The sequence below is a fragment of the Hyperolius riggenbachi genome, chromosome 3 (genome assembly GCF_040937935.1).
Source record: "Hyperolius riggenbachi isolate aHypRig1 chromosome 3, aHypRig1.pri, whole genome shotgun sequence".
Lineage (NCBI taxonomy): Eukaryota > Metazoa > Chordata > Amphibia > Anura > Hyperoliidae > Hyperolius > Hyperolius riggenbachi.
In genome coordinates, this window is record NC_090648.1 from 483,551,578 (window position 1) to 483,569,265 (window position 17,688).

Sequence of the window (17,688 nt, forward strand, 5' to 3'; positions counted from 1 at the left end):
GCACAGGGGACAGAGGGACACACATCGGGCAGAGGTCGCACAAGGGGACTAAACGTTGCACAAGGAGACAGAAGGAGGCACAAACACCTGGATTTACATGGGAGGCATGGCTTGGTTTGTGGGTGGGGTTTATTTAGGGGCATGGTGCGCTCCAGGAACTCTAGGCAGTGGCCTGGAATGCCTGTGCCTAAAAACACCACTGACATCTGGTGCTGATTTGCTGCTAGGTGTTGACCACCAATGACAAGTACATTTTTCAGCATTTAGTTTAAGCTAGTTGTCATTCAAACACTCTTGAAGATCAGCACAGTTTAGTCTTTAGAGAACTGCACATGTGCAAGACTCGTAAGGCAACAGGCGTAAGGACGCGCTGGGTACAGGCCAGGGGCGCACGCACGACTACGAATAAAGTCGCTGGATTACTGGATCTGCCAGCGGGACCGTGGAGAGGAAAAAGAGGATGCCAGAGGGACCATCGTGGCCTACGAGGGGCTGGAGGAAGCCCCAGGTAAGTCCAAATTTATTTTTCAGGGCACTGCTCTAGGTCCCTTTAAGGGTGTTTTTTTGACTAGTATTTTCTCTGGAAGGTAGGAGACTTCCCTGCTTGTAAATAGCAGTTTACTATTTGTGAAATACTAGTCTGAACAGATAAGGACATTTCAACATGAACTTGGTTGTGCCAGGGCCTAGGTCGCATAGTATGGTGGAGGTTTAGCAGGATATTTGAGATAATGGGCTTGAATCATTAAGCTCCGCTGCTAAAGCGCTCATTAAAAAGAAGGGGCGGCCGCTATGCACGGCTTGCATAGCAGTGCACGTTACTATCGCGCCTTCCTTAGTTACGCGCATTGCTTACATCGCAACGCACGTAACTTTAAATGTGGGTGGTCCTGTGAAGTATCACAACCACAATACTTCACTTTTGGCCGCTACTATGTTAGCCCCTCTGGCAGTTTGATTCTTTCCAGATTTTAGGGTCTAAAAGCGGTGCAATTTTTTTGTAGGCTTTTAGACCCTGAAACCCGGGGAAAAAAAATCACACCGCAGAGAGATCCCTCCCTGGGATCCAGTGCTGCAGTTCTCCCCTCGTCCTCCGGGTGGCGCTGTAACCCTGTAGTGAGTTTGCCGTCTGTCGTCAGGGATGCAGAGTCTCGCAAGACAGGAAGGAGAATGACTGCCGGTGCCCGGATCCCCCGGGAGGTGAGTGAAAACACACGCTGTGCGCTATGCTCTGCACACTTCTGCCGGCGGCTTCGAAGAGTCACTCTCGAGGTTACCGATCTTGGTTTTTTTTTCCACCCCAAGCCTAACTCATGATAACCGCCAGGGAGGTTAATTAACATAGTTACTATGTATAGTAACAATGTCAATTAATACACAGCGCCTGTGCTAGTGAAGTATCGTGGTAGTGATATATTACTACTGCGCGGCTTCTGTAAGCAGCAGCTGCTGTTTAGTTATGCACGCTATGCTGCCACTAGTGCGTATAGTGTGCAGGCAAGTTAATTATATTATGCTGATCGATTGAATAGCACGAGCAACAGGAGGCTGCTCACACTGTTATCTTTAATGAATCACCCCCATTGTTTGTCATTAATATTTTTTGCAGGCTACATGCAGCACTGTGGCCTAGTGGTTAGCACTCTCGCCTTGCAGCGCCCGATCCCCGGTTTGAATCCCAGCCAGGTCAACATGTGCAAGGAGTTTGTATGTTCTCCCCATGTCTGTGTGGGTTTCCTCTGGACACTCTGTTTTCCTCCCACATCCCAAAAACATACAGATAAGTTAATTGGCTTCTCCCTAAAATTGACCATAATACATACACTGTATGATACTTACATAGACCTAGGACTATGGTAGGGATTAGATTGTGAGCTCCTCTGAGGGACAGTTACAAGGCAGGTTGACAGGTGACAAGATATATATACTCTACAGCGCTGCGGAAGATGTTGGCGCTATATAAATACTAAATAAGAATTAACCTCCTGGGCGATAATCCCGAGCTGAGCTCGGGGTAAGCCGCCACAGAGGATTTCTCAGGCCCTGGTGGGCCGATTTGCATTTTTTTTTTGTTACACGCAGCTAGCACTTTATTAGCTGCATGTACACGCCGATCGCCTCCGCTACCCGGCGCATTAGAGGGCCCCCCCGCCGAGACCCCGTGCGCTGCCTGGCCAATCACCGCCAGGCAGCGCTAAGGGGTGGATCGGGATTCCCTCCGACGCCATGATGTCGATGACGTCATCCCAATCGTCGTTATCGTGACGGGGAAAGCCAAACAGGAAATCCCGTTCTGAACGGGATTTCCTGTTTGCTCTGATTGTCAGAGGCGATCGGAAGGGGTGGGGGATGCCGCTGCACAGCGGCTATCATGTAGCTAGCGCTAGGCAAGCTACATGATTACAAAAAAAAAAAGCGCTGCGCCGCCTCCCTGGCGATTTTATTGTATCGCCCAGGAGAAACTCAAAAAATAGGAATATCGTAAAGTTCATTTATTTCAGTACGGTAATTCAACTGAAGAGTTGAACCTAATCTATGAAACTAATAGACCTAAGCCTGTTTAAAAACGGGCTCTAGATCTGTGTTTCTGGGCGTGCGTTCCCGCCACCAGCCACCGCTAAAGCGCATCGCCTACCCGCCGCTGCGTGCGCACCCGCCGCACATCCCGCCTCCCGCTTACCCGCCACACCCGCCCGCTCACATGCCGCAAACCTGGCCGCCCGCTCGGCTCCCTGCCCCACCCCCATCCTGTCTCTGTGAGGCTGGGTCCGTGCTGCGCACATGCGCAGTAGCAAAAAGCACGGACAACGCTACACAGAGACAGGTGTACGCAGGGATATAGGGGTTTTATTATATAGGATAGACTCATTACATGCAAAGTGTGAGATATTTCAACCCTTTATTGGTTATCATTTTGATGATTATGGCTCACAGCTTATGAAAACCTTAAAATCAAAATCTCCGACCGTTACACAATATTGTGAAAATGTTCAAAGTTTCAGACTCTAATCCGCTAATTCAGTGATCTGCAAACTTGGCTGTCCAGCTGTTCAGGAACTACAAGTCCCACAATGCATTTGCCTTTATGAATCATGAGTGTGGCTGTCAGATTCCTGCAATGCATTGTGGGACTTGTAGTTACTCAACAGCTGGACAGCCAAGTTTGCAGATCACTGAGCTAATTCATCCAAAACACGTCACCTGCAAAGGGCTCCTATTTCATATATTAGTTTTACCTGCTAAGTTGAATTACTGAAATAAATTATCTTTTTCACGATATTCAAATTTTTTGAATTTCACCTGCATTTCCCTTGAAACTCCATGACTCCATGTGTTTGCCACCTCTTTTTCATCCTAATGCTGGGTACACACTATGAGATTTTATGGTCGATTTACTGCCAGATCGATTATTTCCAACATGCCCAATTTGCTTTCCGATCGATTTCCGAGCATTTTCCGATAGATTTTCCCTTAACGTCAATTGGAAATCTATCGGAAAAATGCTCGGAAATCGATCGGAAAGCAAATCGGACATGTTGGAAATAATCGATCTGACAGTAAATCGACCATAAAATCTCATAGTGTGTACCCAGCATTAAACGTTTGTCGTCACATTTTGGCTCATGTGCTTCTCTTGTTCATTGACAGAATGATGATGATGTTCCCACATATGAAACAACAGAAAAGAAAACTACAACCGAAATTACAACAGAAATTACGGAATTCGATATGCTTTATAGGATAGAAGACGTTCCTCCGTGGTATCTTTGCATTTTCCTGGGACTGCAGGTATGTTAAAATAAATGTAATATGTAATAAGCGTAATATGTTGGCGCTGAGATGTTGCGAACAGTTCCCGAACCGTTCGCTGGCGAGCATCTCAGAATCTCTGTGCCTTGTACTACTTCCGGGTCACTATGACCCAGAGTAGTACGCCTGCGCTGGCCCGGCAGTGCGCGTCCTAGATCGCGCTCCTGTTGCTGGACACTTTCTGCGCATGTGCGTGATGTCATAAGTGACGTCACACTCATGCGCAGAGAGTGCCCGGCAACAGGAGCGCGATATAGGACGCGCACCGCTGGCCCAGCGCAGGCGTACTACTTCGGGTCATAGCGACGCGGAAGTAGTACAAGGCCCAGAGAGATTCGCCCGGCGAACGGTTCGGGCCATCTCGATTTATGAATACAATAAATAAAATAAATAAATGTCATTTTTTACATGTAGGCTACTTACACACCAGGACGTTGCGTTTAGGGGACGTTATAGGGCACATAACGTGCCCCTAACGCAACGCCTGGTGGTGTTGGAGCAGGACGCTACCAAGAGCCGCGTTACAAGGAGCTCTTGGTGCGCCTGCTCTGTCGGAGGCACTGCGGAGACCACGTGTGCGGAGCTCTCCGCATCACGTGGTCCCGCCAGCCAATCCGCGGCCGCTCCAGAATGTAAACACTGCAAGTGCAGTGAATATTAAGTAGCCATGTGCCTGGCTACGTAGCGGCCTCTCCCCGCCTCCTCTCCGCCCATAAAATGAAAAGAAAAACCTACTGAGCATGTGCAAACAGTCTAACGCGGCTTAGCCGCGTGTAGGGTACTGCATGCAGTACGTTATGTAGACGTGCTGCGTTACAATGTAACGCAACGTGGGCACTGTGAACAGCCCATTGATTTTTCATTGCTGTGCGGTGGGGTGCGTTACAGGCTGGTCTAACGTGCGCCTGTAACGTCCCACTGTGAAAGCAGCCGTAAACCACTCTTTCTGATGACTCATGGAAATATTGTCAATTGTTTGTTTTTTTCAATTCACTATGAGTTACCCCATTCAGTAATGCAGAAAACAGCTGATTTTACCAAACAGTTTGTCAAATACCAATTTACAAAGGCTGTTCCCACGTGGAAAAATAAAATTACTGACTAGTGAGGTAAATAACCGACTTGTGCAGAAAATAGCTCAATAAATGTTATTTCACAAAGATGTAAGCAATAAAACAAGTGAGATGCTCATTATTTTCAGACCAGCCTAAAAATGAACCCGAGGTGAAAATAAACAGAGGAGATAAACAATTATATTTATCCCCCTACTCCTCAAAATGACTTTTTTTTTAAGGGACTCCAAGCACCTCTCATGGGTATGCCTTTAAAGAGACTACGACTAGTACTGCAAAGTACTAAAAAATGCATACCATTCTGTAGCTTGTGCTCTCCTCTATCATTTGATGCCTGAATCGCTGTTCTACACCAAACAGTTTTCGTTCGATTTCAATTTAAAAATCGCGGCTGCCATCTTGGCTATGTTATAACTTACGGGTCACCCCTGTCTTCTCTGTTAGAGAAGTGCATCACTGAATGAAGCAGGAAGAGGAAGTGACATGCATGGCCATTGCAAGAGGCTCCTCCAGAGGGGTCATAGCACGACTTTTGTTGGAAGTCTTCTGGCTTAAAGAGACTCCGTAACAAAAATTGCATCCTGTTTTTTATCATCCTACAAGTTCCAAAAGCTATTCTAATGTGTTCTGGCTTACTGCAGCACTTTGTACTATCACAGTCTCTGTAATAAATCAACTTATCTCTCTCTTGTCAGACTTGTCAGCCTGTGTCTGGAAGGCTGCCAAGTTCTTCAGTGTTGTGGTTCTGCTATGAACTCCCCCTTCCAGGCTCCTCTATGCACACTGCCTGTGTGTTATTTAGATTAGAGCAGCTTCTCTCTTATCTTTTACAAGCTGGATAAATCGTCCTCTGAGCTGGCTGGGCTTTCACATACTGAGGAATTATAGACAAGGGCAAAGCTGTTTGCAGGAAGAAAAGAGCAGCCTGAAACTTCAGTGCATGAGAACTGCAGGGGGAAAGAAACACACAAATGATCTCTTGAGATTCAAAAGGAAGGCTGTATACAGCCTGCTTGTGTATGGATGTATTTTCTATGTGTGGACATACTATACATCAACCTACTTCCTGTTTTGGTGGCCATTTTGTTTGTTTATAAACAAACTTTTTAAAACTGTTTTTAACCACTTTTAATGCGGCGGGGAGCGGCGAAATTGTGACAGAGGGTAATAGGAGATGTCCCCTAACACACTGGTATGTTTACTTTTGTGTGATTTTAACAATACAGATTCTCTTTAAAGGCATACCCATGAAAGGTGCTTGGAGTCCCTTTAGGTATCCAAATAATTTGCCATTGACTCCCATGGGAGGGTTGTTAAATTTGTTTAAAATCAAGAAAATGTGTTGTTAAAAAAAAAAAAAAAACTGAGAAAAAATAAATAAAAAAGGTCAATAGTTCATGTATTTTATCTCTCCCTGCACCCAGAAATTGTATTCTGCCAGGAACACTTTTATGGCTGTAATTTGCTTATCAGTGATGTTTATCTATATTCCTGACAAGCTACCGACAAGACAGAAGCTGTCACTTCCATGCCTATGTTTTGTACTGTACATTCACATGTTTATCTCATCCTGTCACCTATTGCCTCGGGTACACTTTAAATTAGGCCCCGCCACAGACAGGTTTGGCTATTATAAAGCTGAACTACAGATTTCAGCAAAGACGTCATTAACAGGAGGCGGAGTCTGGCTGACGCATAATATAACACCAGATCGGCTGTGATGCATGTATAGAGGACTACCATGATGGACTATGGGGGAGAGTTATCACCTTCAGTGTTCAGCTATGCAGCTTAGTGTTATGGTGGCCACCAATGATCCAATATTTTTCATCCAATCTTACCAAATCTATGTAGTATAAGGGTAAATTGAGTGAATATACTGAATGGATACTTCAGGCAGTTACCTTATATTACATAGAAATGAAAAGATTGGATTATTAGTGGCCACCTTTAGGCATATGTAAGGGGGTTTGTGTTTTTGTTTCCTTCAATTAGATGTCGTTGGCTACAGATGCTACTGTGAGTTTATTTCCGATTCTTTCTGGTCAAAACTGCAAGATTATGCGTATGCTTATGCGTGTACTTTTTAAACCTAACAATGTAACCGTTTTACTGTCTTACAGCACTATCTGACATGCTTCAGTGGAACTATTGCGATACCATTTCTTTTAGCGCAAGCGCTTTGCGTTGGAGATGACCAACTGACAGTGAGTCAGCTAATAGGAACAATATTTACTTGCGTTGGAATAACAACGTTTATCCAAACAACGTTTGGCATTAGGTATGTATTACTGAATTGGTCTACTCAAGTAATAGCTTTCACATTGTTTTCAGACATTTAGCGCGAATTACGCACACTGCAGTAAGGTAATTACAGCAATGAGATAAACTGTTTATACAATCCACAGCAATTACACTCATCACAACTCTACATATTTTAACCCATTGGCAGCTTCAATAGAGTTATGTCGTTTGAGATAAGTGCACTGCTTTATGCTAGGAACACACCATACAATTTTGTGTTAGATAGATGGCTCGATAGATAATGTCTGATATTATTTTCGATCGTTCTTCTGGTCGATTTCTCATAGAAATGAATGGAAATCGATGAGAAAAGATAAGAGGATCGAGCTGGAAATAGAGCAAAAATTTTAATCGAAAATTGATTGAACGGAAAATCGACCTAAAAAACAAACCGTGTGTACCTAGCATTAGACCACAGTTGGCAGAACTCGTTGTGCTGTAATTATCTTGGAATGCTTTGATCCATTCCTGCTAACATAAAATATAGAATCGGAAAGCAGAAGTCCTCTATTACTGTCTCACACTGCCCCCTAGTGACAAGTGGACATAAATACACATTACAGCGGTACTAATTAGAAGCTAGGAAATCTAACAAAGAAGAAATAAAAAAAGTGCTAAAATAAATTGGCCTGGCGCACTTGCAAGCCTCTAAATAAATTGGATGTAAAATACATACAGATAACATTTATATTTTTCCCAGACTAAAATGTATTATACATGACTTTTTTCCTATGTCGCTGTCAGTTACAGTAAGTAGTAAAAAGCTGACAGCTCTGGTTTTGGATTAGTCCATCTCCTCATAGGGGATACTCCGTATTATTTTTATTCTTTACAAAATCACTCCCTGGAAAGGATCTATACAACACTCTCAGCCAGCTTCCCTACTTGTTAGCAGTTGGACTCAGCAAGTGCCATTCAGTAAGTGCTTTTGTAAATAGAAAAATAAATGAGTATCCCCCATGAGGAGATGGACTAGTCCTAAACCGGACAGATCTGTCAAATTTTCACTGCTTACTGTAACTGACAGCAGCATAGGAAAAAAAAGTAATTTATAATGCATTGTACTCTGGAAGTAATGTACATTTATATGTATGCATTTTAAATTTTAATATTTTATTTGCTATAGTTGTCCTTTTAAAGTTTCAGTAAGATGTCTTCGTCATAAACAACCTTTGGCAGCTCCAGTTACTTTTTTCTGTATAAATTGCCAAATTAAATTAAAAGGAAGTTTCAATTTTGGTCCAGTTTTAAAACTGCATTAAAGTGAACTGATCACCATTTGTAATACCCAGGGCATCTCAATAGCACATTTAATATGCATGAAAACAAATGTTGCTCATTAAAAATGTATCTCTTTTTTTACATTTAGAAGTTTAGCAGAGGCCTATTTTTATCCTACTTACATGGCCTTCCCAAAGTTTCCATCAGATAAGGACTGAAATAATTATTTTATTTCACACATTAGCAGAGAGCAAACAATAGCTTTTCCTCAGCGGGGGTGGTCCCCTGCTGGTTTGACATGGTATATGGTTGACACCTTGCTTCAAAGAGTTTACAGAAGTCACATATGCTAACTTCACACCTACCCTTGGATAAATAATAGGCAGCTGGGGGGGGGGGGGGGACATGGCAGCTCCTGTAGTTATTAGAAACCAGAAAACAAAAATGGTGCTTGGTTCCCTTTAAACATTGATTGTTTTTGCATTTCATGGGTTGTTAAAATGATTCTACATATTAATCTGCTGCAGATGAAAAGCCAGCTCACTCCCCTCTCCAAGTGCCTCCCACCATGGAGAGGCTCAGAGAGAGCCAATGAATCTCATAGGCTTATGCCTATGAGAGCTGATCGATGTGATTGGCTGTCAGGGGGAGGTAGAATAAATAAAATAATAAGCAATCAAATCAATAGAAAAATAAATACCTTGTGCAGCAGAGATTAGAGCCCACCAACAGAATTCTCTGTTGGTGGGCAGAAAAGGGTGAAGGATCCATTTATGTGCTAAGTAGTATGGCTGTGCAGCGAGCTGTTAAAGCTGCAGAGTGCTGACTTGTAAATAATTGCCTGTCCACTAGGGGGGTGTAAGCCTGTGATCCGGAAGTGGTTAATTTGGGCAAGAAATTTTGCTAATTGTAGAATATCATTAATTTTACCTATATTCTACTATCACCAGTTATTGCTAGCAGAACGTTGGTAATGTTACCAATATTCTACTGTCAGCCTATCTCATTCTGTCTTCACTAGTGATGATCTAATCTGCTAATAACAATTTTCGCGATTACGGACATACGTAATTTTGGTTTGGACATGCAATTGATTTTGCGTAATCCATCCACATTTTTGCGTAATTACACAAATTTTGTGCCGACTAGAGGTTAATAGCAAAGCCCCCGTTAATGCTATCATCACCAAAATTTAGACGTACTGCATGTTAAGGAGAATATTGGGAATTTTTCTAAACAAACTTGTAGTTTTTGAGATAATCAATTTTGAAAAATGCAAATGCATTTTTAAAATCAATTATCTCAAAAATACAAGGTCTTTTTGACAATTTTTTTTGTTACTTTTTCCCAATATTCCCCTTAAAGAGACACTGAAGCAAAAAAATATGATATAATGATTTGGTTGTGTACTATGAATAATTACTAGAAGATTAGCAGCAAAGAAAATATTCTCATATTTTTATTTTCAGGTAAATAGTGTTTTTTTTTCTAACATTGCATCATTCTATAATATGTGCAGATTACACAACACTCTGCATTCAAAATGATTCTTTCAGAGCAGTCTGTTAACTTATGACCTCTCCTCTGGCAGAGAAAAATAAATTTGTTCACAAACAGTTGAGATAATAAAAGTCAGAAGACAGCCCTCTCCACGACTTTGAAAGTCGTAGAGCTTAATGGCTTTTTTGCATAGAGATAACAACTGGAGTTTCTTAACTCTTCATGTACTGGAAACAATTAGACTGCTGTATCTGATCTTAATGTTTTATTTCTTAGCTGTACTACACATACAAATCGTAATATCATAATTTTTTTTCCGCTTCAGTGTCTCTTTAACATATGTAGTAATTTTGGTGATGACAGCATTTATGGGGGCTTTGCTATCGACTGCTAAAGTTGTCACGAAATTATGCAAAATGTTGTGTAATTACGCAAAATTACAGATGGATTATGTTTACATGCTAAATGAATTACACATTTTTCCAAAATTTCACATTACGGTTTCACATAGTAATTGCAAATTACGATGCAAAATTACGATTATGCAAAATGTGTGTTCATCACTAATCTTTACACTAACCTCCCCCATCTTAGGCAACCTAACTAACCTACCCCCTACCTACACCAAACACTAACGCCATTACTATTTCCGCTGTCCCTGATGCTTTGGAGATTGTCTACACAGTACTAGCCGAACTCCACCAATGCTACCGAACTCCATAATAACAATTCATTGTGCTGAGAAAGCCACTTTCTATGACTTGTTTATGCATAAATGTATGATATTGTTTCTGTTTCAGACTACCTCTCTTTCAAGCAAGTGCATTTGCATTTTTGGTTCCTGCTAGAGCTATTCTATCCCTGGATAAATGGAAATGCCCCGATTATGGTAAATGAACTGTAAAACAAAAAATATTCATATAATATATATATAAAGTCTGAGATTCATTAAAGGATACCCGAAGTGACATGTGACATAATGAGATAGACATGTATATGTACAGTGCCTAGCTGTAAGGTTCTCTGAGGATGCAGCTGCGGGCAGTCAGAGTGCCTCCGCAGCTGCTTCGGTTGCCTTGTCGGGAAGTTCGCCCGTTTCTCCGGCGTGTTGCACGCCGAGGACGGGCTTGTCAGTGGCTCATAGGGTTGCTGTGTGCACAGACAGAACCTTTATGCTGGGAGGAGGCGCGTCAGCTGACCTGCCGGTCGGCTGACGTCAGGGGAGACTCGCGGCGCTTCTGATTGTAGGGTCTCCTCTGCTTCTTAAGCCTTCGGTGCTCACTTGCAAACTGTCTGCTGTCGTGAATACTTTGTGTTAGCGCTCAGACCTTATTTAGTATCCGGTGTGCTTTGATCCGGGAAGAAACCGGGAATTTCACACAAGACTAGGATTTTTATATTATTGTTATTACTTGATATTCTGTGTATGACTCTGGCTCACTTCTGACTTTGCTCTTTCTTATCGATTCTGTACTTCTGCCCATCTGACTCTGTTGCTGACTCTGCCTGAATATTCACTACTCTCTTGCCTGCCGAATTTGTACTGTACCTGCCTCTCTGTTGCCGAACCTAGCCTGTCTGACCACTCCACTCCCCAGTGAGCCCTTGTCACTGGTGAGGTTTTACTGATTGTACCCACCAGCTCCTCTGGTGAGGTCTAGCTAAACTTATCAGTTATCCAGTTGCACCAAGCACTATACACTTCTGTTACCTGTTAGCTATACTTGTATTATTGGTGATTCTGCAGATCACCACATAATCAGGTATAGTGTCTGGCTTATTGGTGATACTGCAGATCACACAATAACCAGACGTCTGTGTTGCTACACCAATCGTTACACTAGCACACAAACAATTAGGCTGTGTTCCTTTTTTTTTCTTTCTGTGTCTGAAATAGTTAAATATCAGGTATGTAAGTGGCTGACTCAGTCCTGACACAGCTTGACCCTCACTGATAAGAAATTCCAACTATAAAACACTAATGATGTTGATCCAGGGATTTTATCTGATTGCCATCTGGAGTCGGGAAGGAATTTTTCCCTTTTGGGGCTAATTGGACCATGCCTTGTGGGGGTTTTTTCGCCTTACTCTGGATCAACAGGGGTATGTGGGGGACGGGCTGGAGTTGTACTTTGTACTGGTTGAACTCGATGGACGTATGTCTTTTTTCAACCAAAATAACTATGTAACTATGTGAGCAAGAAAGATTTAAAAAGGGGAATTTCTTATCAGTGAGGGTCACACTGTAGTCACTTCCTGTCTGAGTCAGGACTGAGTCAGCCACTTACATACCTGATATTTAACTCTTTCCGGCAGAGAAAGAAAAAAAGGAACACAGCATAGTTATTTGTGTGCTAGGCACTGTACATACACATGTCTATCTCTTCATGTAACATGTCACTTCGGGTATCCTTTAAAGCCCCTATACTTGGGTACATACTGTATGTCGGAAACTACATTAATTGTATCTTGTATTATTTCAGGCTATAACATAATACAGAATTAAAGGACCACTATTGCAAACATTTGTAAGATTTAAAACACATGTAAACACATACATATAAGATGTAAAATGCAATATAAATTACGGTACCCTTTTCCTTATTTTTTTGCAGATTTGACAGGTTTTGTACTGGTCCATCTTCCCATAGGAGGGTTTCAACATTCCCATAATTCTTCTATACAAAAGCACTCCCTAGAACAGGCATGGGCAAACTTGGCCCTCCAGCTGTTAAGGAACTACAAGTCCCACAATACATTGCAGGAGTCTGACAGCCACAGTCCTGACTCATAAAGGCAAATGCATTGTGGGACTTGTAGTTCCGTAACAGCTGGAGGGCCGAGTTTGCTCACGCCTGTCCTAGAAAATATCTATACATGATAACAGCCAGAGCAGGGACAAGGTCCTCCAGCACCCAAGGCTGAGACACCAAAGTGCGCCCCTCCATGCTTCCCACCCCAGCTGTCACACACTGATTGCTATTAGACTAAGAGGGCCACAGGGCCCACAACCTCCCCAACACCTTAATATCTAGTTATCTGGCTTGCAGTCACTGCTATGTATCCCCTTTTCTTATTTCTTTCTGCTTCATACACAATTAGGAATGACAGCTGAATGAATTGTGCGCCCCCTCCTACACTGCGCCCTGAGGCTGGAGCCTCTCCAGCCTATGCCTCGGCCCGGCCCTGATAACAGCCAACATCTCTACTCTTTTGCACATTGTTTTTGCAGATGGAAAGAGCAACTGCCATTCAGTAAGTGCTTTTGAAAATGAAGACAACTCTGGGAATCTCCAGTTAGGAGTTGGACTAGTCCAAAACCTGACAGATGTGTCACGTTTAATGCATTTCATTCTGGAGCAAATGTAGATTTTATATGTAAGAATTTTACATTTTACAGTTTTTCACAATAGTGGTCCTTTAAAGGGAAGGTCCAAGCAAAAAAAAAAAATGAGTTTCACTTACCTGGGGCTTCTACCAGCCCCATGTAGCCATCCTGTGCCCTCGTAGTCACTCACTGCTGCTCCAGTCCCCCGCTGGCAGCTTTCTGACCTCGGAGGTCAGGGCCACATTGCATACATTTTTACGCATTCCAGCTAGTGCAGGAACAAAAATGTATGCGTTGCACCACTAACGCGTAAAAATGTATGTGTTAATGTTCCTGCACTAGCGGGAATGTGTAAAAATGTACGCAATTCGGCCCTGACCTCCGAGGTCAGAAAGCTGCCAGCGGGAGACTGGAGCAGCAGTGAGTGACTACGAGGGCACAGGATGGCTGCATGGGGCTGGTAGAAGCCCCAGGTAAGTGAAACTCATTTTTTTTTTTTGCTTGGACCTTCCCTTTAACTCATTAGCAGCTTCTATAGAGTTATCTCGTTATAGATAAGTGCCCTGCTTTTGACCTCAAATGGCAGAACTTGTTGTGTAAAGCTGGCCATACACTAGGCCGATTCCCCGCCGATCGACAGCAGATTCGATCACTGGGATCGAATCTGCTGTCACATCGTTCCCGCTACAATTTCAATCCATTTCGTCCGATCCCGTCGATCACTCCGTGCGGAAAATTACCGTCGATCGCCCGCGGGTAGGGAGCATGTCGCTAGCAGCGTTCGAGTGCCCGACGACCGACGCAATAGAGCGGCAATACATTACCTGCTCTACCGGCGCGACTGCCCCCGGTCACCGCCGCTCCGTCTCCGCTCTGGTCTGGTCTCCAGGTCCGGCATGCTACTCTTCCTCCTGCCCGGCAGGAAGTTGAAACAGTAGAGGGCGCTCTACCGTTTAAACTTCCTGCCGAGCAGGAAGAAGTGTATGGCTACCTTTAGAGATTCTTTGAAGCTTTGATCTCTCTCGCTGCTAACAGAAAATACAGAAACTAAAAGCAGCAGTCCTCTATTATTGTCTCACACTGCCCCCTAGTGACAAGTGGCCATAAATACACATTACAGCAGTACTAATTAGAAACAAGGATATGTAACAAATAAGAAATAAAAAAAATTGCTAAAATAAATGGGCCTGGAGCACTTACACTCCTCTAAGTAAATTGACTGCTAAAGAGTTAAAATGTAATGGACTGAATTGGGATAGTATTAAACTAGTTTAATTTAGTTTCAGGGCATTTGGAAATACAAATATTTTCACCAGTCCTGGACACCCAAAGTGCACCACTTGGCATTGAAAGCTTCTTATTCTTCATTTGCAAATCAAGGATTTAAAGAGAGGCTGCCTGTGACCAAGAATTGAACTTCATCCCAATCAGTACTAGCTGATACCTCCTTTCCCATGAGAAATCTTTTCCTTTTCACAAACAGATCATTAGGGGGCTCTGTGTGGCTGATATTGTGGTGAAACCCCTCCCACAGGAGACTGTGAGGACCATGGTCGTGGCAGTTTCCTGTCTGTGAAACTCATTGCATTGTGGGAAATAGCAGTTTACAGCTGTTTCCAACGGGAGCGGGAAATTTGGGCGCATGAGGCAAGTGGACAAAAAAGGCGCCGCCATTCACTCCCATAATAAATATCGTTTATGGGCACCCAACAGGAAAAAAAGGGCGCCAGAGAAAAATAACGTTTTGTATTTCAAAGATTTTATTGAATTTTTAAAGAATTTTAGATTGAGTACAGCACAACAGAAAGAAAAAAAGCTGACAATCAATCAACATGACATACAAATAGATAATGCACATCATAACAGTATAAACGGTAGAAGTTATGTGGACAGTTGTATGCGATTAACATGGGGGAGGCATATGAAAGTTGAGAGTGGACCCCAGAGGGCTAAGCCCAGCTATCTGGGGTGTGCTGTAGGTCCATGGGGAGGAAGTCCTGGATTGTAACCAGGAGAGATTGGGACCTCTGGTGCCCATCGTCCAGCGATAGATGAGGCACCGGGGAAAGAGGTCGCAGATGTTGTCTCAGCAGGAGAAGAAGAAAAACAAAACAAAACAACAAAAAAAAAAGAACAAGTGGGAGATGGAGAGGGGGGAGGGGAGAAAGAGAAAGAGAGAGAAGGAAGGAAGGAAGTAGAGAAAAGAGGTGAAGGGGGAAGGTCCCGGCTCACAGTCTAGTTATCGAGGAACTCTCCATGTGTGGGTGTTCGAGCTGAATCCAGGGGTCCCAGATCTTCCCAAATTTTTTGTGGGTGTCATTTAGTATACTAGATAGTTTCTCGTTAGTCATGAAGGAATTGAGCCGAGATTTGACCTCGTTAATGTTGACCGAGGATTTTTTCCAATTGGCAGCTATGGTCATGGTGGCTGCTGAGAAGACAAGAGAGGCTAGCTTGTTTTGGGAGGAGGTCAGTGACTCCACCTTTCCATGTAGAAGAGCCTGCCAGGGGTCTTTGGGAATGGAGATATGGAAGAGAGCTGAGAGCAACCTGTATACTTGGCACCAGAATCTCGTCAAGCGGGGGCAAGTCCACCAAATATGCATCATGTCGCCTAAAGTCCTACAGCCTCGGAAACAAAAGGGGTTGGCTGAAGGGAACACTTTGGCTATTCTTGCCGGTACTAAGTACCAGCGGGTCATGACTTTGTAGGCGGCCTCAACTGTGTGTAAATTAGAGGAACAACGGGGTATTGTACTCCAGATACCTAGCCAATCCTCCCTGTCCCTTGTGCCTGGGAGGTCTGCATCCCATTTAGTAAGATAAGAATGGGTGTGGGGGCGGTCAGGGCGAGTGAGAAAAGCATAAATAGTGGAAATTAGTCCTTTTGAGTTTGGGCGGTGTAAGCATATATTTTCATAGGGTGTAGTACCGTAGGGGGGGTCTTTATTCCGAATGAGAGATTGTATCCAGTGTTTTATTTGAAGATAACGGAAGAATTCTCTGGGAGGGGCTTGAAAACTTTCCTGTAGGGCAGGCCATGAGTATACTCCCCTAGGGGTAAGGAAGTGTGTGACACGGCTAAGACCCTTTCCCTCCCACCATTCGAAGGCCGTCGGGTTGTCAAGACCTGGGGTAAAAAGAGGGTTGTTGATAAGAGGTAATAGTGGAAGATGGGGAGAGAGGAGACCGGCCGCGTACCGGATAGAGTCCCAGACCTGAAGGCTGTGGAGCATGGGTGGGCTAAGAGATGGAGGCCGCATTCTCTGGGGTAGCCCGAGAAGGGTGCTCGGGAGTTGAGGGGCGCAATCAGGTATTTCGAGGAAGACCCACAGGGGGGTATCGTGGATTTGGTATAGGCGGGTTAGCTGCGTGATGGTTGCTGCTCGATAGTATGAGCAAATCTGTGGAACTCCGAGTCCTCCATCGAGTTTGTGAGCGTATAAAGTAGATTTATTGACTCGGGGATGCTTGTGGCCCCATATGAAGGATTGTATCCTGTGTTGGAGGATGCGCAGGTAATGATTAGGCACTTTAACTGGGAGGGTGCGAAAAAAATATAAAAGTTTGGGTAGAAAGGACATCTTGATTGAGTTTATTTTCCCCAACCAGGAGAGGGGAATAGAGGACCAACTGTCTGTGAGTGAAGATAAGGACTTTAGTAATGGGGGGTAATTAGCTGCGAATAGTGAGGCATAATTAGGGGTTAGGGTGATGCCTAGGTATGGCAGGGAGTGGACCCAAGTGAAAGGGCATGAGTCTTTTAGTTGGGTAGAGAGCTGTTGAGGCAATGAGACGCTTAGGGCCTTGGATTTAGCTATATTAATCTTTAGACCCGAGACCTGGGCAAACTGTGTAAAGGCGCGTAAAGCATTTGGGATAGATATATGGGGCTGTGTTAAAAATAAGAGGGTGTCGTCCGCGAACATTAGGAGTTTATGGTGAATACCCGCCCTTTCTACACCTTTAATGTCAATATTATCTCGCAAAAGGCATGCGAAAGGTTCCAGGGCCAGGATAAAGAGCAGGGGGGAGAGCGGGCAACCTTGCCGTGTGCCTCGTTTTATTGGGAAAGATTGTGAACTGTGACCAGAGAAACGTACTGAGGCTGTGGGGGAGGAGTATAGACCACTAACCCAGTTCAGAAAATGAGAGTCTAGGCCCCATCTATCTAGTGCTTGCTTCAGGTAATCCCATGAGAGGGTATCGAATGCTTTAAAAATGTCTAGTGATAAGGCTACACTCGGGATCTTACGGGAATGTAGATAATGGGCTAAAAGGATAGCCCGTCTGGTACCGTCCTCGGCCTGCCTACCTGGGACGAATCCCACTTGGTCTCGGTGGATCAGTTTTGGGAGGACTTTATTCAGACGTAGGGCTAATATTTTCCCAAGTAATTTAAGGTCGACGTTAATGAGCGATATAGGGCGAAATTGGTGTAGTGCATGGCAA

At 43.8% G+C, this 17,688-nt stretch overlaps 1 protein-coding gene across 1 annotated transcript in view; it reads left to right on the forward strand.

Moving 5' to 3' along the window:
• SLC23A1 (solute carrier family 23 member 1) overlaps positions 1-17,688 on the forward strand; it is a 109,678-nt gene that overhangs the window by 19,786 nt on the left and 72,204 nt on the right. Inside the window, exons 3-5 of the mRNA XM_068278126.1 lie at positions 3,649-3,789; positions 7,007-7,164; positions 10,709-10,797. Of these exons, the coding sequence (XP_068134227.1) occupies positions 3,649-3,789; positions 7,007-7,164; positions 10,709-10,797 (388 nt within the window). The remainder of the gene's footprint in view (positions 1-3,648; positions 3,790-7,006; positions 7,165-10,708; positions 10,798-17,688) is intronic.